This window comes from Tursiops truncatus, chromosome 3 (assembly GCF_011762595.2).
Source record: "Tursiops truncatus isolate mTurTru1 chromosome 3, mTurTru1.mat.Y, whole genome shotgun sequence".
NCBI classification, from domain to species: Eukaryota; Metazoa; Chordata; class Mammalia; order Artiodactyla; family Delphinidae; genus Tursiops; species Tursiops truncatus.
The window spans coordinates 137411043-137434948 of NC_047036.1; the positions used below are offsets into that span (position 1 = coordinate 137411043).

A 23906-nucleotide genomic window follows, 5' to 3' on the forward strand; every position below is an offset into this window, starting at 1 on the left:
CGCTTCAGACTCTCATTTCCCAACTAAGTCAGTCAGAGGAGGCTAAGTGTCCATTAGGACGTACTCTAAGACCGCAAACCACCTTGTTCCATGTGAAAAGACGGAACAGAGAGTGAAGAGAGCAAGGGGAACCCTGCAAGTTTAGCTGGCAACCTTCTCACCTACTGGATTACTGGCCAGACACAAACAAGAAGGGCTATGAGTGGTCCGGGAGATTGCTCTAGTTAATTGGCAAAGGGGAGCTGGTTGGGAGGAGGAGAACCCAGGAGGAGGGAGAACTGGGCATTTCAGTGCACCGCAGGATGGCATCGCCTCTGCCCTGGCTCTACATTATTCTATGGTGAGTAAGACTTTTTTCCGATTTTTCCTTTTTGCTCAGAGAAAAGGGCAAGCACACACCCATTGGGTGACTTCTATACCAAATCATGGAAGCAGCCTGGGTGGTGTGGCATGTATGTGTGGTGGGGCAGACGAGGCTGGAATGAACAGCCTATTTCCTCTGAGGCCAGGAGTGAGGGTCATTGACTGTCTACTCACAGGGTAGAAAATGCCCTAGGGAAACTGGAAGATGAAGGAAACTTCTACTCCAGAAACATCAGTCGGATCCTGGACAACTTGCTTGAAGGCTATGACAATCGGCTGCGACCGGGATTTGGAGGTGAGAGGCGTCCTTACTAGACCAAACGTCTGTACTTTTCTTCCCCCTTAGTGCCATTCCAAGGCACAGAGGCCTCAGGATAGCAGAGTGGCAGGTTGCAGAGCTTGGGGAGGGACCATGTGTATGTTCCCATCCAGTCTCTGCCCCCTCCTCAATTCGCAACCTTATATGCCAGTCATTTGAACTCTAAGCCTCACCTTTCTCAAATGTAGTGTGGGTGTATGAACTGTGCTTGCCTCATAGGGCGTTTGAGTGTAAAATGAGATTTGCCATATAAAACACTTCCTTTAGCATTTATCCCATGAATGCCATCACTAAACATTAATTATTGTTGTAATTTTCTTTAGAATACTAACCTAGTTCTCGTCCATTCCTTAAATTTCACAATTTTGCCAGAATGCATTCAAAATAATGCAACTGGTGTGAGTTTGTAAAGTTGAAAATCCAAAGAATTCCTGCTGCTGGAATTACTTTAGGATGGGTTGCAGATTCTGGCCATGAGAAGGGACTTTGTGATAGACTTATTCAGTTCAGTCCCCTTAACATCATTGATGATAATTGCCCCCATCCCTCTGGGCTCATTTCAGGTGCTGTCACTGAAGTCAAAACAGACATTTACGTAACAAGTTTTGGGCCCGTATCAGATGTGGAGATGGTGAGTGAGCTCTGAGTGAGGAGAGTAATTTTGCTTAGTTGGGGGAGAGGGCTGAATCCCAGAATAAGTGATAAGGGGCGTTGTTACCAAACTTGGCTCCAGATCCAAAAGCAATATGTGTGCTCCTGCTGGGAAGGAATGGCCCTTAGAGCAGATTCCTGGCTTCATCTCTTTCACATTTCACTAAAGGCTCTGCTTGAATACTAATCTGAGGGGCCTTTTATGGTGATACCCTCTCTTCTGTTCACATATCATGCATCTATTCTTCCCTACAAAGAGAAGATCTTTCCCCATCTTTATGAAGTCCTAGTAAATTTTTGGAGGAGAAAAAAGAGAAACCAGCAAAGATGGTATGCTACATAAGTGTATATTGAGCATGTCTATTAAATTTAAAACATAGCTGTTTGGGCAGTGTATCTTTCTCGGTATGTGTTATTAAAACAGTAAAGGGAGTCCTTTGGAAAGAGTAATGCATTCCACCTTTTATGTTTGCAAATGGACCAATAGGTGTTCTGGGGACTCTGTTCCAGGTACAGATGGCTATAGGATTCATAGTAAGCGGCAATGAAAACCTGAACCAGCCTTCTAGAACAAAGTATATTATGATATTCCTTCATATTTCTCAGGTAGTATGTCCCCCTAAAAGTAAAATATACATACTAAAACGGAAGAAAAACATAACTCTTTAAAGTGGTGCATTAAATGTACTAGGGGAATGTAATTCTAGAAAAACAGTTATTAGATACTTTCATCTTCTGCTTTTTGAGTTGACGAGATAAGGAGAAAGGAAAGGAGGAGGAATTAAAAAAAGGGAAAAAGGAAGGAGTAAAAGAGAAAGAGAAAGGGGGGGGGCAGGAGAAGAGAAGAAAAAACAACACAGAAGAGGGGGAGAGAGTGAGGAGTACTTTATTTAAGAGATAAATGTCTTAAGACTTGAGAGAAATTAGAGTCAGCATTCTCCAGAATTCTCAATTACTTATCATATTTTTTCATTTGAGTACTGACTCACCCCAAGAATAAATAACCACAACCATATCTTATGGTACCATTGAAATCTGGGGACACTTAGAATTTATTTTATGCATGTGTCTCTTTTTTAAGACACACATCTTATATTTGTACAAGAGAGGCTTGTTATAGCCTGGATCATCATTATATGGATATGTTGTGTGTCAAATTATAGTTTTAAAATATAATCACCACTTGCAGTAATAGGTTTCATAAAGGAACATATAAAGTAGGCAAAGCAATTCTTGGCAATATTTTGACCTAATTATAAGTTGTTATTTATCATTGACTTTTGCAAAGGCCCTTATCATAATTCTTAAGATTTTTAATGTTATTTCATAAAAGCCACAAATTAAAACTCATAATTTTGATTATGCATGCTTAAATGATGCTCTGTTTGGGTAATCATGGTAACATTTGCTTTTATGTTCTCTGAGAACAGTATAAAACAATCATGATGTGCAGACAAGAGTATGCTTATCAAGTAAAGTTTCTCTATCCTTGGAACTTTACTAAGTGGTACCATGTTGCTCAGAGATACCTTTGAAGGTGAACAAGCTGCTAAGGGACTGGTTAGACTCACTGATGGTAGGAAGGTCAGCATAAAACCTAGACTAAATCTTTTTCTATTTTTCTTCTAAATTAAGGAGGGGGAGCTCAATAGGTCAATAGATGAAGAGATGGATGACTGATAGAAAAAGAGGAAGAATGTTAAGGAGGGTGAAGGTGGAAGAGAGAGGTTTGCACAATACAACACTACCTTTTATAATAATATTACAATCTTGGAGTGTGAAAACATAATAAGTCACTGAAATTATCACTTTCCTGATAGGTTATTGTCATCAAAAGTTGCTTCGTTTCTTAAGTTTTAAGATTGGGTATGTAAGCTAGTGAATAAACTATTCTTAATAAGCCATCTGCCCAGCATGCATGAATCTCTTATTTTGTCTTAGGAGTATACAATGGACGTTTTCTTCCGCCAGACTTGGACCGATGAGAGGTTGAAGTTTGGGGGGCCAGCTGAGATTCTGAGTTTGAATAACCTGATGGTCAGTAAAATCTGGACACCTGACACTTTTTTCAGGAATGGCAAAAAATCAATTGCTCACAATATGACAACTCCTAACAAACTCTTCAGAATAATGCAGAATGGAACAATTCTATACACCATGAGGTGAGGTTTCCCTAATTCTACTTCCTCTGCCCAAATTATCTGCCCATCACACTAACTCAGAACCACTTATTTCAATGTTCCTTAGGCTTACCATCAACGCTGACTGTCCTATGAGGCTGGTTAACTTTCCTATGGATGGGCATGCTTGTCCACTCAAGTTTGGGAGTTGTAAGTTACAAAAAGCTTCTGAGAGTCAAATAATGCATTCAAAATATATAATTATTTGGTTTTAGTCAGACACTGGAAAGCAAAAGAGAAATATTACTCTGACGTTCTCAGTATGATTCCAGGAATTAACTTACTTGATCACGTCTCTCTCAATCATACAGTCAGAGGTTTTGGTCACCAGGATTAAAGAAAATCATTTAAAAAATTTGTTTGTACTTCCTTTTTATAATGAACAAGATTTGCTTTGAAAGAAAAAAAAACACACAATTAGCCAGATTTACTTCTCTGTTTAATTTGTTTAAAAAATTCAGATGCTTACCCCAAAAGTGAAATCATATATACATGGAAAAAAGGACCACTTTACTCAGTGGAAGTCCCAGAAGAATCTTCAAGCCTCCTTCAGTATGATCTGATTGGACAAACAGTATCTAGTGAGACAATTAAATCTAACACAGGTAAGCATTTGATCAATGCATGGATGTAATCCTGCATGGTGACTCCAGTGCACATTTTCAAAATATCTGTTTCTTTTTCTTCTGCATTATCCATCCTCAGCTAAACTTATTGTTTTAAAGTGATAAGTAGCTTTCTTTAAAATTGATTTTGCAACCATGTGCATATAAAGATTTGTGTAGCCTTGGAGTGAGTAGTTTTGTATGTATATGACACAAAGAACCCCACAGAAAACCATGAGCTGATGTATCTATCATCTGCTGATTGAGTAGCTTTGTCATATATTGAAAAAATGCCTTTGCTTGTTTTCTTCCCACCCATATTAATTTAAAGATCTGCAAGATTTATTTCCAGTTGCATTCTTTCTGCACACTGTCAACAGCAATAATCCTGATATACCTGTCTTCCAACAGGTGAATACGTAATAATGACAGTTTATTTCCACTTGCAAAGGAAGATGGGCTATTTTATGATACAGATCTATACTCCTTGCATTATGACGGTCATTCTTTCCCAGGTGTCTTTCTGGATTAATAAGGAGTCTGTTCCGGCCAGAACTGTCTTTGGTATGCTTCACTCTTTGGGCTCTACTTTCTGTTCATCCTCCAGCTCACATTGCTTGTGTATCTTAGGGGAATGTTCACACCAGTGCACTTTTTCAACCCACAAAGGAAATAAACTCCTATCTCATTCAGACACATGTATCATATAAAATGACCCTCATCTTATCTCACATTGTGCGGCGAATCAACAAAAGATTAGTCTCAGCAAGAATTCTGGCTGGTTTCCTGTGACTTTGACGTGCCCTATTTAGGAAAGTTGTTTTTTTGTTGGTTTGTTTTGTTTTTTAAACTCAATTTGCTTTTTCATAACTAAAAAAAAGCAGAAAATTAAAAACTGACATGTAAAGCAATGAAAACAAAGGCTAAGATATTGAACCCACAAATACATAAATTATATCTCACTTTTATTAGGTTGGATCTTAAAAAAAATTGCCATTTTTAGGTCTAAAAATAGATAAATATCACCAGTTTCCCCATTGTTCAACCTAAATATTTAGTTACATTTATGATGTACAGAATCATTACTAGTGTGATGGAACAAAATGAAATAAGAAAAAGAGCTATAACAGAAAAATATCATCTGTAACGAAATCCAATATTTTTCTCAGTTTTTGTGATTATAAATTTAGTAGTTCATAGGGAAGACCTGAGTTTAATTGAAATCTCAGGTGAATTTTGACTTTTTAATTTACCATACTAAAATAGATCTCTTTTTGCAAGTTATAAAAGAATATTTATATACTGATGTTTACCATCTTTGAATTATATAAATCCTCCAAGACAGAAGACTGCTGGCAGATGAGTAATGAAATTATTTTCTCATGATTAGATATTTTATCTTAAAACCAAGCTAGAAATAAAAAAAATTGAGAAATCTAATTTATATTTATTATTCACACCAAATAGACTTATTAAATATGATGAAAGATTATACCAGCATTAAATTTGATCAGAAGTTCAAAGCTTTATTAGTTATGTAATAATTTGCTATTATATTATATTATTATTAATACACATCACCACACTAGGCTTTGAAGGAAACCAAAATGTGAATGCCTATGATAACTGTGAACAATTAAAAATAATAAAATAACAAAAAATACATTTGTAACAAAAATCCTCTCCACCAGCATGTTCCCACTTGATCTTGTTATTGGATTGCAAATGCTAATAGTGCATTTCTCATTCTGTTTCATTCTAGGGATCACCACTGTCTTAACCATGACTACTCTAAGCATCAGTGCCAGGCACTCCTTGCCAAAAGTGTCTTATGCGACCGCCATGGATTGGTTTATAGCTGTTTGCTTTGCTTTTGTCTTCTCTGCTCTTATTGAGTTCGCAGCTGTCAACTACTTTACCAATCTTCAGACACAGAAGGCCAAAAGGAAGGCACAGATTGCAGCCTCACCCCCAGTGACAATAGCAAAAGCGACTGAACCCTTGGAAGCTGAGATTGTTTTGGTAATTGTTTACTTTTCTAATGTTAGCTACCATATAGGAAAAGGCAGCCGGAATAGTTACCACAAACAATTAAATAGTCCAAAAGTAATATTAGTGGGGCATGAGTTACATAAATTTGGTTCCAAGGCCAACTTCTTCTCCAGCTTCACAGAAAAAAGCCAAGCAACAATCCTTCATTTATCTTTGCTCTAAACTTTTGGTATTCCTCTTTTATCACCCTCACTAATACTGGCAGATTGCAAGCTCTCAGAGGAGACAGAAAATTCTTAGCCTTTAGATGTTTTCTTTGAACAGGTTCCATTATACCGACTAGGGAGAATAAAGTTAAAAAAAAAAAAGTTCCTAATGAGGTTTCAGAGTCTGAAGGAAACAAGCAGGGACTCCATGGACCATTTCTGTTAGAAACCCACTCGCTGCTTTATTTCAGGAGGGCACAATGTATATATTAGGTTCTATGAATGCTGAGTCATAAGCCAAGTTTTTGACTCATGTGAAAACGTTCTCATGTTCACATTCATGTTATATGTATATAATATACATATTATTATGTATATTAATGTGGTTTTTTTGAGACACAATCAGTGAGAAATACCTATAAAATTAAGTTTAGATTTGCTGTGGCTAAGCTCTGGTCCCCAAAGTTTTTTTGAATAAAAAATAAATGATAGTATTAATAATTCAAGGGTCTTAAATGTGCCCCCAAATTTCAATTTCACATATGAATAAATTCTCACAACAATCAAATCGCATGTACTTTTTAAAAACTGGATTATAGAACTGATTGACAAGTGTACATTTTTATTTCAAAACAAACTCTAAACAAGTAGCTCTTGAAAAGAGGAAAATTTTGCTCTACAAAATCAAGTAATGCAGACACTTTGAACTGAAAATTTCTTTATAACTGATCAATTCTCATGACTATTTCCAAATCGCAAAACCACATACAGCCCAATTAATTCTTGGTTAAATCTTATGATAAAAATTATAAAGCTATATGTGTTTTACTTTCCAAATACTCAGGTGTTTATTGGCTTTAAAAGATAATTTTGTATTGAAACTTTTCTCTTTGATAAACTTAGAAACTTGTTAGAGAATTTACATTTTCTTTAAAGGATAAGACCAATCCCATGATAAGTGGCAATATGTAATTTAAAGACTTTTTTTTTCTTGAATTAGACTTTGTTTTTAAACAAACAAAAAAAAAGTTTGCCATCCAGTAATCTGGTCTAATTACACTTACGAATAAAAAACAGAGCCTCAGAGAAGGAAAACATTAGGCACTAGTTGGTAGAAAAACTAGGAATTGATTCCAGAACTCCTAACATCCACAGATTTACAGAGGCTGAGGCCCAACACTTTTTCAAAGACTGAAATATAATAGAGTGTGTACCCCTGGACAAAACATTTTCTGTATGTAGGTAAGGTTATTCCCAAAATTCTTCCCTTAATTTAATGATGTTTTCTTTATATACGTGTGTGTGCTTTGAAAGTTCACAAAAATATAAATTTTGTAACAAATATGTTAAGGATCCAGTTCAAAAGACTTGAAAATTATATATTTCAGAAAAGATGAATTCAAAATATTTTTGAGAATTATTTTGTTTGTAAAAATAAGTGATTATGTTACAACCTATCTGTACTTACATAGGTATATAATTGACATATTGTCCAAAGGTCATATATTATCTTAACATATAGCTGGAAAGGAAGAAGGAATTTATCATAATTCCATTTAACAGTTTCTTATTTGAGAAACACAGTAAAAATAAAAAAAGAAATTCATGAAAAAGAGGCTAAGAAAAGTGATTTTGAATATAGTCACTGATCTGATATTGAAACAAAAAGAAAGACCAACTTCCTTACTTCAACTCTTTTAAAATATATATTACTAAGAAGAATATGATTTCAAATCCTTAGAGAAAGCATAGAGTTATCGTTCCCTAAGTCCATTATTTTAAAGGTATAATTTATTAATAAGATGGAATTTAAGATCTCAGGTCTTCATATAAACTATCTTCTAATAGTTCTAAAGTAGTAACATATAATGAGCAGGTTCTTTGGGAAGTTGGATAAAAAATTGCATTTAAACCATCTCAAAGTAGTTTTTTCCTTGCAAGTTGACTTTTTTCCCTACAAAAAATATTTCTAAACCTGGCTCCACTTAAAATATTCCAAGGCAATGAAAAGGAGAATTTTGTTTCTGAAAGGCTAAGTTAAAGTGTAAAAATAAAAAGAAAAGTAACCAAACCTAACAATATTAACCTTGTAGGCATCAAAAAATATAGATGATTACATAGAACATGTACAGTTTTTTTTATTTATGTCAAAACTTGGCTATTGCCTTATATAATATAGAGGAACAAACAAATTACACATTTCAAATTTATACAGCACAATGGTATATTATGATTGCAAGGTCATTTTTTCTTTCAAATACCATGACATTTTAAAATGCCTATTCAGTTGTACTCAAAATGACATTATTTGAGTAAGTTGGACATTGAAATAGCAAACCAATGTGGTAAAGCTGAAATGAGATTAAGTGCTTGGATATTTCATGTGATTCTAACTTGTATGTTTTAATATGCACATTGCTTTTCAAAGGAAACTGCTTAGAATGAATGTGAAAACTTTATCGCTTTGAATTTGACCTTGAAATTTATTATAATAATGACAAAGAGATTCAGGCATTTAAAGCCTAGTAGTCACACCTGAAGACTCATCTAAAACTAAATCTTCAGAAGTGCTCTATAGAGTATTAATCTTTCTTATTTTAAGGCATTTGGAAGTGGAGACTTTACATTTTTGGATTTGGAGAAGAAATTGTCCACAGTTTCTTTCCTGCTTATAGGGTATCTTTCCATATTGTTTTTATTTGGTATGCTATTTTGGCTTTAGAGAGTTATTCCTGTATTTATGTTTCAGAGCTTATTACGTGTCTGGGGTAGATTTATTTTATATATAAGACCAAGTTTAGACTTTGATCTCTTTCTGGATGTTTTGCTAGTTTTCTTGTTACTTTAAAAATCTAAGCCCTCACCACTAAGTTCCTAAGAATGAATCCCCTGGACCCCTACCCATCAATACATCCAATGTGGTTTCTCTTTTTTTTTTTTTTTTTTTTTTCTTGCGGTACGTGGGCCTCTCACTGTTGTGGCCTCTCCCGTTGTGGGGCACAGGCTCCGGACGCGCAGGTTCAGCGGCCATGGCTCACGGGCCCAGCCGCTCCGTGGCATGTGGTATCTTCCCAGACCGGGTCACGAACCTGTGTCCCCTGCATCGGCAGGTGGACTCTCAACCACTGCGCCACCGGGGAAGCCCTGTGGCTTCCCTTTTTCACAGAACGTGTGATGTTCTTGGTAAATTATCTACAAACTAAGTTGACCAAAATTTAATTGGTCAAGATAATAACTATATTTATACTGATTACATTACTTCTTTTCACCTGACACCAATTTATTGAGTACCTATGTGTTCATCAAATTATTCATACCATAAGCCTTTATTTGTTAAGTGCTTTTTTGCCAGATCCTTTGTAGAATGCTGAAGCTACCTTAGTAAGTGACGTCAACAGGGCCTCTTCCATCATGGAGCTGCCTGTTGAGCATGAAGAGAGGAAACTACTCAAGGAGCCATGACAATATACTGTGATAAAGGCTGTGGTTAGAGATGTGTAGAAGGCTGAAAAAAAGCCATGAGACAGTACCTAACTCAGTCTGGAGGGGTGATTGTGGAGGAAGTGATGCCTATGCAGAGAAAAGAAAGATGAGCCTGGCCCTGCTCTAGAAACTCTCAGTCAGTTGTGAGAAACTTGGGCACAGAGAGGGAAATAAGACATATTTTCCTTCCTGCACTCCTTTCAAGGTTGGAACGTCTGCTGGGCCATTACTATGTTGCCCTTCACCTGTGTAGAAAAATATGAATCATAGCATACTGAAAGATTTACCTCCCCTGTTCCAAATCGTGCTAAGATTTCTTTCAGTACTACCATTACTCCAAAGAATGAACAGTTGAATTAAGACCATCAGAGACTCTGAGCACCAGAAAGATCATGATGTCCCTTCCCCATGGTAGCGCCGTCATATGACTTATAGAGAGGGTGGCGTGGATTAGATGAGGGGTGTAGGTGGTTGGCTCTCTCCCTATACCTTCCATCAAATCACCATTCAATATTCCTTTTTGCACCCTCCAAACATTCCAGTATGGTTTTCAGACATGCCACTAGCACCACTGACCCACCAGATTGCTACCAATAAGCTGCTTCTCTGCAGGCATTCTGGAATTGTCTCCGCTCCTCAATTCTACCAGCTGTAAAATAAATGTGGGGACATTTGACACACTGATTTATTTTCTCCATAATGATTAATATGTAGCTTAAAATAGGTCAAATAATAAATGTTTTCAAAAATATTTTCTCTTATTTTTGGTGCCCCTGTTCGCTGGTTCTAAAAGCAGATACTTTGTTTGTCCTTTGAGTAATGCAGCCCTGGTTAGAATATTTCTCCTAAGAGGTAACCCGTTGCCCCCTCTTCTTTAATATATTAGACTCACTAAATGCTGTATCAGAATTGCTCTAAGTACTTCCCAAATGCCTCATCCCTATACCAAATAACTGATTGTCACAAAGTCCAGTTTGACTCCAAGTACCTTTGCAATATGGCGTTACTTAAAACAAAACAGTGCTCTAAAAATACCCAAAGCAGGATGACACCGAACAGCAGGGGAGCCCCGGAAAAATTCAAAACCACAGGCGTTCTACTCAAAACAGTGACAGCCCCAAGCTGAGCCCTCATCTGGACTCTGACAAAAGCTTATTTTACCATCAGCTGAAGCTGCTGAGCTTACAATAGAGCAGGTGGGATCCGACACAAACCTGTAGCTTGAATGGTTTGCAATATTGGCTTTCTTTTCATTTCAGAAATTCAGTGTGATTCTTCTAAATTTTAGGTGTCCAGTCTCCTACACTGCTGATTCCCAATTATCCAGGAGCTGATTATCCAGCGTGTGGGTTAGCCAGCCCTCTGGCATTTCCTTGAGCACCTTGTATTTGCTGCCTGCTAGAAATCCCCCAGCCATCATTGGGCAATGAGACAGTGTAATTCTAAACCAGTGAAGCTCAATGGTGGGTGAATTTTCCCCCAGAGGACATTTGTCAAGGAACAAGGATATTTTTGGTTGTCAAAACCCCGAGGAGGTGGTTGCTACAGGCATCTTGTGGGCACAGGACAGGGATGCTGCTCAACACCCCATGATGTACAGGGCAGTTCCCACAACTAAGAAGTATCAGTATATCCGTAGCTTTGTGGTTGAGAAACCATGCCCTAAACCCTAAAGCTGATGGAAAGAAAAAGTAATATTTATTAAGAGTGGGGCTTCCCTGGTGGCGCAGCGGTTGAGAGTCCACCTGCCGATGCAGGGGACACAGGTTCGAGCCCCGGTCCGGGAAGATCCCACATGCCGCGGAGCGGCTGGGCCCGTGAGCCATGGCTGCTGAGCCTGCGCGTCCGGAACCTGTGCTCCGCAACGGGAGAGGCCACAGCAGTGAGAGGCCCGCGTACCACAAAAAAAAAAAAAAAAAAGAGTATGGTCTTAGGGATCTGAGAGGGATTGAGTGAGGTACTGCTGCTTATTACTTGTGTGAGCTTTCTGCTTACACCTTCATTTGCTCATCTCTGAAATGAAAATAATATTTTTACATGATAGATTCTTCCTAGGAATGAGCAAAATAATGCATGCAAAGTGCCATGTAGTGCTTGTTAATGGTAGGCATTTAGATATGGTAACGATAATATAAAGTAATATCAACAATATGCTAAAATATAGTGTAAAATAATCATAAAACGTTTTGTTCCCTTCTCTTTGCCTGACTACAAAGTCTTGGGAAATGTTTAGATTTTCATTCACTTGTTTATTCGGCATATGTTTATTAAGCGTTCACTGTGTTCTGTGCACTGGCTAGGAACTGTGGAACACTTACACATGAGAATAATATGCCCTCTACCACTAAGGCGATTTCATGTCAGGAAAGGGGATAAAGCACAACGGAAATAATATTTACAGGGAAGAGGTGATGACAGCAGAGAGTTGTAACAGTTAGGTAGGCAGAAATGTGTACAGAGAAAAAACACATTTCCTTTCTCAAGTTCTTAAAGAAAAAAACCTTACAGCTGAAACAGTAATTGGCCCTTTCTTTTTTTCTTTTTTGTTTAATTTTCTTTCTTTTTTTTTTATTCAAGTATAGTTGATTTCAATGTAAGCTTCGGGAGAGTCAGTGACTCCTAAGGCATGTCTAAGTCATACAGCAGCTAAGTAGTATCTATGGAATTGCAGTCTAGGGCTTTCTGACTCTGCTGCCCTCTTAACTCCTAAGCAACCCTCCACAGAGATTGTCTGGGGAAGCAGATGAGGAAAAGAGGAATCCTACTGTAGGAGACCTTTAATTCCAGGCTAATGCCATTGTGCATAAATTTTTCATGCTGTTAGGTGGTGAATGATGTTGCTTAACTCTGGACAAGGGTTATTCAGCAATCTTCATTAAGTCATTTGTGACACTGTGACGATGCCAAGAGATTGACAAATAAGTTTTCCCAACATCTCCAAAAGAGAGAGAGGTAAAACAGTGCCTTACATTTTTATGCTAGATTATGGTTTATAATCACTTTCATCTCAGTGAACTTATTCATGTCTGCCCTGTTTCTCCCTAAAAAAGGAAGAAACATAGGTGTCAGACAGACAATGCATGCTATTAAAAATCAAGACGTGTTTAGAAGAAAATCTGCTCTAAAGCCTTGCCCTCTTTCTTTCCATTACGATCCTTAGAAAATTTACTAGAGTAAAATATTTTAATGTTCCTCATATCTGGGAGGAAGAGAACTCTTTCTGAAGAATTAAACAGTGACAAATTTTGCTCTTTCAGGTGGAGAATATTTTAATAACATATATAATAGATGAAAATTCAAATCAGAGTTTGAGAAACATGATAGAAAGCTCTTGGCAGACAATGCTATGTTTATTCTCTCATACAGGTAGCATGCATTGAGACCAAAATACCACTACTCTGGTCCTATCCACACACTATCTAGTGACCCTGGGCACAGTAGTCCTGGGTTGTCACATATTTTTAATAGAAAATGTCACTTATTTCCGATCCAAGATCAGTAGACTTGGCACTCTTTTATTTTAAATTCTCTTCTACCTCCAATACCTATGATTTATTTCATTCTGTCCAGAGTGCCTAGCCTAATACTGGGTCAACAGATAACAAATAAAGATATTCTTTGCTTGAAATTCACCATGGTCATGTCAAATCAGACTTCATACTGATTTATTTTTGCTTTTGGTAAAGAAACAAATTTTCCCACGGTCCCTAAAAGCACAGTGGGCTTGAACTCTCTATGATGACTATTATAGATACTGGGCGAACTTCCATGACAAATCAAAAGCAAAATTCAGGATGGGAGTATAGAGAGGAGCGGTTCTCAGGGTGGTTGTTTCCCGCAGTCCAAATGTCACCACGTCGGTGGGTAATTCTGGTCCTGTGGCTCAACCAGCACAGGGGAGGCGGCAGCCTCATCCCGTTGCTGGGGGGGCTGCTGTCTAAAGCTCCAGGAGTCTGTGTCCACGTGAGTAACACACCCTGCCAGGCAGCAAAGTGGTAATTCTGCTGCCAAGGAGAAAACGAGGCAGTTTTACAAGAGCAGGGTTAATGTACAGCCAGGGTGTGAAGGCAGGGACCCGGCAAGGACAACCTGGCCACAAGGAGAGTGATTGTTATAGGTCGTAGACAAGAAAAGGTAAGAATCAGAGGAAGCCCCCCAGTCTCCACCATTATGAAAGGAGTCTAACGCAAATAGAATTAGAGTCTCTGAACCAGGCTCAATACTTTAAAGGTGAGAAAATGCTGGGATGAAACAAGCAGTGAGATTGACCAAGGCGGTTTATTACGGGCTGTGAAACTATGGGCGAAGCAATTCCCACATCTGGACCTCAGCCTTCTCATCTGTTACTTAATGCACTGAAGATCCCTTTCAAGACTAGGATTGGTTGTCTTATGATTTCAGTGGAACAGAAAATCTCATGATAGAAAAGAACATATGACAATTCTGAAGTTAGTAAATATATCACTTTGGTAACTTAAGATGGAGGGAGACCAGTGGAGAAGCTCTGAATGGAAAGCAGAAAGCTCTCAATATACAACTCTGGACCAAGAGGTAGTCGTATTTCCAGGGGAGAACAGTCATCCCACTCAATATAAGGGTATTTCTATTTTGTCACTGGCTTTTGATGTACATGAGCACCTTTATATTTTTTTTGCTGTTGTTGATACCTCAGTTGGTTCAAATTTATGAATGGTAAAGATTAGACTGTTGGCTGGGAATGTGTCTAGAATGTGTCTAAATAACATTTAGCCGAGCTGTTATTTTCTTGTATTGAGTAATTGCCCACACATTCCCAAATGAAATTCCCTCTCATTGCCCATACCCATTGCCCTATAGGTTTATGCATAACTGGGGTGGTGGGTGGATAAGCCCTTATAACCTGGCTTATCTCCTAATGGTACAACACTCAACACAGTTTCTGGGGCATGGAACATGCTTAGCATCAATTGCTGATGTATTAAATTAGAGGACGTTGGATGTTAGCAAATCGATGTTTTTAAAATTTGTTTTACCGCTTTCTTGGAAAAGTAGCGCCATCAATTACTATCAAGAATTTGCTGATATTTTAACTTATATAGTAAGTAGTCAGTAACTATCTGTCAATGACGGAAAAAATGAATGATTAAGCGATGTCTATTCTTTTACCCAGGCTGAATATATATGTATCTTTTCCTTTACAGCATCCTGATTCCAAGTACTATCTGAAGAAAAGAATCACCTCTCTGACGTTGCCAATAGTTCCATCCTCCAAGGCCAGCACAGTCCTCACAAGAGCTCCCATCTTACAGTCAACACCTGTCACCCCCCCACCCCTCTCTCCTACCTTTGCGGGTACCAGTAAAATAGACCAATATTCTCGGATTCTCTTCCCAGTTGCATTTGCAGGATTCAACCTTGTATACTGGATAGTTTATCTTTCCAAAGACACGATGGAAGTGAGCAGCAGTGTTGAATAGGTTGCAGCCGTAATAACCTGTATTCTGTGAGTTCTCATTTTCTGAATGTTTAAAAATAGCAATGAGACTTGTATAGATGCTTTTCTGAACATGAAATCGAAATTGAAAATCTCTAACACATAGCTTTGAGTAAGCATGTATGGGCAAGAAAAGCAATAACGTTACTCCTCAAAATTGGAAGGTGAAGGTTGGTGAAAAATATGACTTTTCTGCACATTAGAGAAAATTTTATAAAAGGATAAAATGGATTCAAGATGAAGTTGCCAATCTTTGTCCTTCATTGTTCAATATTTTAATTGTCACTGTGAATATCATTTACCACAAAGCAAATAAAAATAAGAAATGCTGACACTTCCAAAGCCTGCCTTAAAATGTTTATTTTGGCTTAGTTCTCAAGAGAACAAAATATAAGTAGTCTAAATATTTATCAGTAGGTTAATACCAGCATGTTGGAGGCCTTTATGCTAGTAAAATGGCTTTCAGTGACATTATAAAGCCTGTATTGAGCTTAGCCATTTCTTTTTAACCTTGCTGTGCTACTTTACCTCAATAAAATATGGTGTTTGTATACATATGAATTATACATAGATCATAAATTATATATGCATTTGGACATAGCTTTAGTTGGACTGCAGTACAGTGTTGTTTTATCTCACTAAGCTCTCCTTTTAAAATAATATGCTCATTCATAATTCCATGAAGTGGTCGAAGGCTTGTATGTTATGACTGTTCTTATATCTCATATGCTTTACCTTTCTAAGTGTATCACTAAACAAAACAACAATAAACATGGTTCTCTGGGTCTGTTTAATAAAGCTCAGAAGTTTCCTTAAGTATGGGGAGATGAAGTGGTTACCTCCCCAGTGTTAGTGTCCCTGCAGATTCTGAGAGATAGAAGGTATGGGACAGCCAGGCTTGGTCACCCAGCTCTAAAAAAAACACGTGAATTTGTATTCAAATAGTCAATCCTGCTAGAAAACAACGGAACAACATCTTCAAAATGCTGAGGGAAAATGATTTTCAACCCAGAATTCTGTAACCAGCAAAATAAAGATAGAGGATATATTAAAAAAGTCAATCCTTCATCTCTTTTCTGCTCACTCAACACACTTTCTGTTATAAGATGAATGGAGTCTGAGGATCTAATGTATAACTTGGTGACTATAGTTGATGACACTGTATTGTGTAATTGAAATTTGCTAAGGGAGCAGAAATTAAATGTTCTCACCAAAAAGAAAAAAAAAGTAAATATGTGAAATGATGGATATGTTAAGTATCTTGCAATATTTATTTATCAGCTGTACTTCAATCAAGCTGAAAAAATGAATGAAACTCTTTTTCTTCCTTTCTACTATTCCAGCTCTTTCTGATGCTAACTCTACCCATGTTTCTCCCACACAGAATGGTATTAGGGAAACAGGAACTAGGAGTGGGAGAAAGCATGTGGTGTGGTTTGTGCCAATCAATAAACCCCTCATGAGTTGTAGCTGGCTCTTAAACATCATTGAGATCAGCCAGAGCTCTGAACCCAGAAAGAAATATTCTGGAATTACTACCTCTTGCCTTTATCCAGGAAAATACAAAAAAAATTCTACAGCCAAACAAATTAGAGTTTAATTGCAATAGCTCTCTACTAAGGGTGAGGAAGTTGAGATATCCATCTAACTGCCCTATTAATTAGCTCATAAAAAAATCACTTAGCCTCTGGAAGACATAGCTCTAGTCTCACCTATAGGACGAGGGGGATGGAATGGACACCCTCTGAAGGTCCTTCCATTTTGAACAGCTTATGTTTGTTTCATTACTTCTTTTTTTTTTTTTTTTTTTTTTTGTGGTACGCGGGCCTCTCACTGTTGTGGCCTCTCCTGTTGCAGAGCACAGGCTCTGGACGCGCAGGCTCAGCAGCCATGGCTCACGGGCCCAGCCGCTCCGCGGCATGTGGGATCTTCCCGGACTGGGGCACGAACCCGTGTCCCCTGCATCGGCAGGCGGACTCTCAACCACTGCACCAGGGAAGCCCCATTACTATTCTTTTCTATCTAGCTTAAGTCATTATACAAGGCCTGCTCCTGTTTTTGAGAGTACATTAAATAATTAAATGCTACGTAGGTGTTAATCACATTATATCCTATGTTACATTTAATCTTCATAAACCTGTAAAGTATATACTGCTGTTATCTCCATTTAAAGATAAGAAACCAAGGCACAGTGAAGATGAGTAATTTTGTTCAAAATCAAGTGGCACTCAAGTGTTATAGCTGAGAGCCATACCTAGGCAGTGTGAATACATAGCTTGTTCACTTAACCATAACCATACAATGCAAGTCTATTCTGTAATCCTCTCCAGAGTTCTCTCGCCTTGTCTTTCATTTCCTGTAATAACTTTCCTTGTATCCTGACCTGCCTCAGCATTTATTCTACATTTCACTGCAAAGCACATTACTGTCAGTCAACATCTATACTTGGAGTTGAAACAGATAAGTAAAACCCACTAAAATCATTACATATTATAGGCATTAGATTTCTCCTCAATTTTTTCAAGGGATCTTGAAAAAATTTGCAAAACTTTTGAACTGCTAAGGATTCTAGAGAATACTATTTCTCAGTGTATATCATGGAGTGGTAACAGAGGTTAACTGAAAATAGAACAGTTTCAGAGTTAAAAATTTTTAACAGAGCTAAAATTTTTTAACTCTGTTAAAAAATTTTAACAGAGTTAAAAAATTTGAGGGGAGATGCTGAGTCAAAGCAAAATACGTTTCTTTTCTGCTGGAGTTCTCAGAGCCTTTATTATGCTTATGTGCATTGTGATTCTCTCATAGTTTGCTATAGTATTTAACATTTCCCAAATCCACATGGCCATAAATATTATTTTGCAAGGAGGAAATGCTGGAACTAGCATTTCCCAGAAAACAGTTTGGGAAAGACCACCTTGGTATTATTTATACTATCCCTTCTGTCCCACCACCAACTAAACAGATAAAGGATTGAGTCTCTGAATGGGCAGATGACTTATCCTAGTTCATACAGCTATTAGAGACCAAATTAGGACTGCATAAAATAAAAACCAGACAAGGTATTTCAACAGAGAGAATTTAATACAGAATGAGCAACACAGAGATAGTAACTGCAGGAGTCAGACACCAAAAGGAAGATGACAGGGTTAACAGAACCTAAAAACTTGTGCAAGTGGCCTTTTAGAGCTGGATTTAATCATCTGTAGAGAGGGCATCACCTGGATGGGGTATTAGCTCAGCAGCTCAGAGAAGAGAACCCTAGAGCTGGGAATCAGACCTCCAAGGACAGGGTACCACCCGGCTGATATGAGCATCACAGGTAATCAGAGCAGGGGCTCCTCAGCCCTGGGTCTCAGACCTCTGAGGTCTGCCCACATGCTGCTAGCATCTCAGGAGCTTGAGGGAGGACACATACATTTGAGATCAGACTTGCAGGGAGGAAGGGCTGCTCGGCTGAAACTGCTATCTTTGGGAGAGCAAAATGAAGCTGGTTCTGGGAGAACCAAAAACTGGAGACTGGAATCAACTGTCACTTCAAGGTGACGGGTAACATTAAAAGGCAAAGCAAGACTAAAACAGGGAGAATATTCCTTTCCCTTTTCACCTGATTTCTAGTCTCTCTTGAGTCCCTCCTATTGGAAGAACCTGACAGAAATCCTAGTGGCAGAGAAGAAATGAAAATTAAGGAGTTCAGCCAGAGCATCACAAAATAGAGTATAGAAGGTTGGATTTGGAGCCGACAGAAAAATGCTTAATAACTGAAATAATTCACTCCCCTGGTTATCTGGTACCATATACACACCTCTGTACATACTTATACTGTTTCACAATCGTAAGATGCAATTACTCTTCATACAAACAAAAATACTGTCTTCATTAGTCCGAAAAGGAGATACACAAAATGCAAACAGCCATTGTGTTCATGTCTAGGTAACAATCACAGCAACCATTTCTGATGATATTTAATCTTCTATTACAATCAGAGTCCCATCTGAATATTCTGTTTCCTAAAGACTCAATTGTAAACCTATCTATGAGAAACTACCTTTACATAAAACAGTAAGGGGATAGGAGAAAGGAGGTCAAAAGAAAGCATATAATATATACAAATATTAATATGTCTAAATATCTATGTGGTCTTTATGGATAGGAAGAGCTATATCTATCTCTGTGAAAATAATAGCAAGCAAGGAATAAACTATACATAGCTCCTGTAGTCCCCATTTCTGTAATTAGTCACATGACTGTAGTAGATATAAATAACTTCCTTTTTCTACTATCCTTTTCTCTCAGTCAGCATCCCAGCTGGTTGATTTGGAGTTCTTTATCGCACAGAATTACTGAAGGGTCTTAATCCAACAGCAGGATAGTTTTCTCACATCCAGGAAGGTAGATTTCTTCCACAACTAAGATATCTTAGCCTTGGAGTTCTAAGATTCTCAGCATTGTTCAAGTCCCCTCAGATGTCACCATACAAGTTTCAGTCTCACTTTCCCAATTAATATCCTCGCTTTTTCATGAGAGACATGGCAAGTGTAAGATTTTGATTTCCATTGTAATTCTTCAATCAGCACAATTAAAATATGCACCTACTTTTTAAAAGAAACCAGCCCTGCACTATAAGAAAAAGAGATTCTTTCGAGTGCTTTAGAAGCTCTTCTGTTCTCTATTGCTTGAACTGAGGCTTAAAAGCCCTGAGTTTATACATTTCTGTCTGTAGGTTCTCCAGTGCAGTTAGAAGAGGCATCTCACCCACAGTTCTTGTAGCAATCATGATTACTATAAGAATTAAGGATTGAAGACACTGGGTTCTCAGGATATCACATTATAATCAATAAGAAGTGATCATTTAAATTAATTGTAATATAACTTTACATTATGAATTACTAGTATTTCATTTCCCACTGGAAAGGAGATCAGTACTTCATCAGAGGACACGGACATGACCAAATAATTCTCAGAATCTTCTGGCATCAAATAAGTTCAGAGAGAGAAACAGCTACCATCCTTAGGACTGGGGTAAAATGAAAAAGGGCTAGTTATCATCTTAGGGGAAGATTCCCAAGGAGCTGGGGCTCAGACCTTTAAGAAGGGGTCAGTGCCAGGGGAGTGATGAGGCTATTCCTGGCAATGCAGTAAGAATCAAGCAGAGGTCTGACAAAGTAGAGGGAAAAGTATGAAGACGCTCCTTATGCAAGAAGAGGCTTAAGAAGGAATGAAGAAGTCCCTTCTTACTTTTCCTTCTGCCTTCTCATCTCCCTATACTGCCTCCTATTCTCAGAACTCAGTAGGAAGCATTTTAAAAGGAGAAATGAAAACTGTGCAGTTTAGTGCCACTGTTCTCAAGTATAGAAGGGTGGGTTTGCAACTAAGTGACAGTAGCTTAAGCACAAACACAGACTGAGACATAAACTATTCTGGTGTCCAGTGTAAGCTCTTGAAAATTCTTCCTTAATGGTTGAATTCCAAAAGCCATAATGAGCTGGTGGGGGAGCCATACAGGAGCAGGGAGATTTGTTACTAGAAACCACTTACTAGTAAAAGCCCATTTCTATGTGTTATAATCAAATGACATATGTTATACACGTAAATTGCCCAGAACAGTGACTGGCATATACAAAGCACCATAATAAGTGATCGCTTAGAGTAGTAATAGTATCATCATCATAGCATCTTACTATACCTTAGTATTAAGCATTGATATGCAATTGATGAAATTAAGGTTAAAAACATTTTATGTCAGGTTATGAAATGTATAATCACAAACTTCCTGATAACAGATATTAGCTGGTACAAAAATAAAATGTATGCTATCACACCAAAAACAAAACAAAGCCACAAATTACTGTTGAAAAGTTTGAGTGATGCCCCAAAGGGTACATTTTCAAAGAGCTTCCTACAAAGTTTGGCTATTTGATTATGTGTTATGGTTTAATAATGTTCTTAACCCATGATTTTGCCAGTCCAATGCTTTCTGTCCCAGAAAAATCGATGACAATTATTGTCTTAAATCCTCCAGAACCTGAGCTACATTCATCTTTCTGAAGGCATGTGTTCGTGAGCATGTGGGTAAATATTGGGGGGAAACTAGAGATTAGCATTATGATAACATAATGTCCCTTGGAACGGCAATTCGTGCAGACTAGATGACTTACGTAGAGTCAGAAAAGACAATCTATAAACACTTTTCTTACATTTCTTAAATTAATTTGCTTGCTTCTCAATTAATACAAAATGGATTGACAGACTACCTTCTTTAACTTTTACGTTTTAGTTCTAATTCAACACATTAACATCTCCTAATTTAGTTACCAGAATTCCTCTCAACTCCCACCACCATCCTCAGCTGTGAAATAGTCAAAATAAATAAACCAAAATAAAGGTACTGAAAGGCAAGTGTTTTACTCACAGCAGAGTCATTCCACCCTCACTCAAAGCTTACACATTTATATTTTAAACCTAGTTCACACTGGTTAATGTTTCTTATCCCAATGTAGATAAGAGGAGTGAAATGTGGAGAAATAGGGGGGCATTAGAATCAGATAAACCAAAAGTAGAAATGACAGCAGAGAGAAAGCAGTTAGAGAGTAGAATATAAAAATCAGTTTCAAAATTGTGGGCTCATTGTGTATCGGGGCACACAGTCCTCCATTATAAAGTAATGCCTCACTGCCCTGGTGCAAGTGCATTGGAACAGATTTCTGCACTAGGTGAGGTGAAACCATGAACAAGTCAGTTACTTCTCTAGGCCTTTATTCCTACATCTTTATAATTGAGGGTCTGGTTAGATGATTTTCAAAATCCTTTAACAACCTAAATTTCTATTATTTTATAACAATTTTAAAATGAGCTTTCCATGACCTCCATTTAAAATGTCAGAAGGGTATGTGACACCTTTTAAAATATCTCTCCCAAAAGCAGTTAAAGGAAGTAAAATGATTTGGTCTTAATAGTAGTAAATACTTGTTATTTAGCAGAAGTAGGACATTTTTATAAGTACTTACATATATTTTTGATTTAATCATTACAACCATTCAGTGAAGTAGATTCTATTCATGCACATTGTTCCATTGAGGAAACTTAGGTTCACACAGGTGGTGTTAACTGCACAGTATCTCATGGTCAGACAGGATTCAAGATCCATTTTTGTCTTTTGCAGAACTTTATACTCCTCACTAAGTATCACAGATAGGCTCCATGTACTTGCAAGGGTGCTTCTGCTCTAAAAGAAACATTCTGGTGGCCTAGCCAGCAGTCAAACTACAGGTCTGCCCACCCATGTTATGTTGAGTGCCATTAAGAGCTGGACCCATGAGGTCTTTCCTAACAAAAACAGTTAATCCCACTAGTTGGGCTCATGTGTCCAGAAGCCAGCCTATTCCATTCCACACAGCATAGCCCAAAGGGGTTCATGGGCAGTCAACTGTACAGTAGCATTTATTGACGGGGATCCTTCTGACGTATTGGCATGTGGGACAGGAAGACGGTGAGAGTTGTTGTCCCCCATTGTCAGCCATCCCCACAGAGTCACATTAGCTGGGTCCATTTTTCATGAAAGTCCAGAGGAGAATGAAAACAGCATCTCACCGTAGACCCCACAATTAGATTCATTTGGCAGTGAGGCCACGGTAGCTTCCCAATCCTTGAATAGATTCCTCCGCTCAGGCTACGGATGATACGTAAGACATCTAACAGGCACAACACAGGGGAGATCATGACCACCAAACAAAATACAAGCAGTGTTCTGAGATAATACCACACCTGCCCGTGGTTTTTGTCCTGGTCTCCCATATAGTTCAGAAAAACTCAAGTTTTCAGTAATACAGCAATGTGTCCATAGGCCACAAAGCAGGCCACTCCGGTCAGTAAGGTTTAAGTTAAATCATGTATAAGCTAGAATGACTTCCCCGTATCTCCATATGTGACAATGTTCCCATAATTTCCCCCTTTTGATCGCAAATCTTTTGATAGACCAAAGTATATGTCACTAGAAGCCAGGGTGAATGCTGCCTGCCCTGGGTCCAGATTATGACCTTCTGTGCTTGACCTCCTTCATATTTGTCTAGTTATCCATGCTGGGGGAAAAGGGATCAGATACTGCTCAGAGGTATGTTAATGGGGAAACATTTTATAGGCTACACATTTCATCACTTATACGGAATTGTTACACGAGCATTGTGCATGTGCTTTCAGTGGCAGACTTAAAGCAAGCAGTCATACATCATGAGTAGTTATACTCTGTGACAACTTCATTAGACAATTTTCTTTTCCTCCTGAACATCAGGGCAAAACTGAGGCGAATACAATAACTTTTATAAATCTAGACCTCAATCAACAGGAATAGAATTTCTTATCTACTGAAATATAACATTTTTCTCTCTAAAAGTACGCTTATCACCACCAAACACAGCCAAATCAAGACTAATTTGTTTGCAAAGTAAGTCTGGTCAATTGACCACATAGGCTCCTCCAAACTGGCTGAGGTAGAACTCCTCAGAAGGAATCTCAGACTGAATTCCCTAAAGGCCTCTCAAGGCCAGGAAAGCCATGCCAGAGGTCTGCCATCAGGCTCTGCCTCAGTCGATTTCTCTCTGCTAGAGGTCTCCAAAATATAGAGATTCCCACACATGCCCG

At 38.0% G+C, this 23906-nt stretch overlaps 1 protein-coding gene across 1 annotated transcript; it reads left to right on the top strand.

Annotated features, from left to right (window-relative positions):
* The first annotated feature begins 302 nt into the window (after positions 1-302).
* GABRA6 (gamma-aminobutyric acid type A receptor subunit alpha6) lies at positions 303-15608 on the top strand. The gene is made up of 9 exons (XM_004326814.4): positions 303-340; positions 540-658; positions 1246-1313; positions 3275-3495; positions 3581-3663; positions 3975-4118; positions 4530-4682; positions 5881-6140; positions 14980-15608. The coding sequence occupies exons 1-9, from the start codon at positions 303-305 to the stop codon at positions 15253-15255; spliced, it is 1362 nt and encodes a 453-aa protein (XP_004326862.1). The 3' UTR covers positions 15256-15608.
* Positions 15609-23906: the final 8298 nt, after the last annotated feature.

Bases quoted from the DNA above. Each gene is read 5' to 3' on its own strand.
- GABRA6 (XM_004326814.4), top strand. From the start codon at position 303: ATGGCATCGCCTCTGCCCTGGCTCTACATTATTCTATG. The intron at 1,314-3,274 runs GTGAGTGAGCTC...ATTTTGTCTTAG, and splicing joins CCGTATCAGATGTGGAGATG to GAGTATACAATGGACGTTTT. The intron at 3,496-3,580 runs GTGAGGTTTCCC...AATGTTCCTTAG, and splicing joins ACAATTCTATACACCATGAG to GCTTACCATCAACGCTGACT.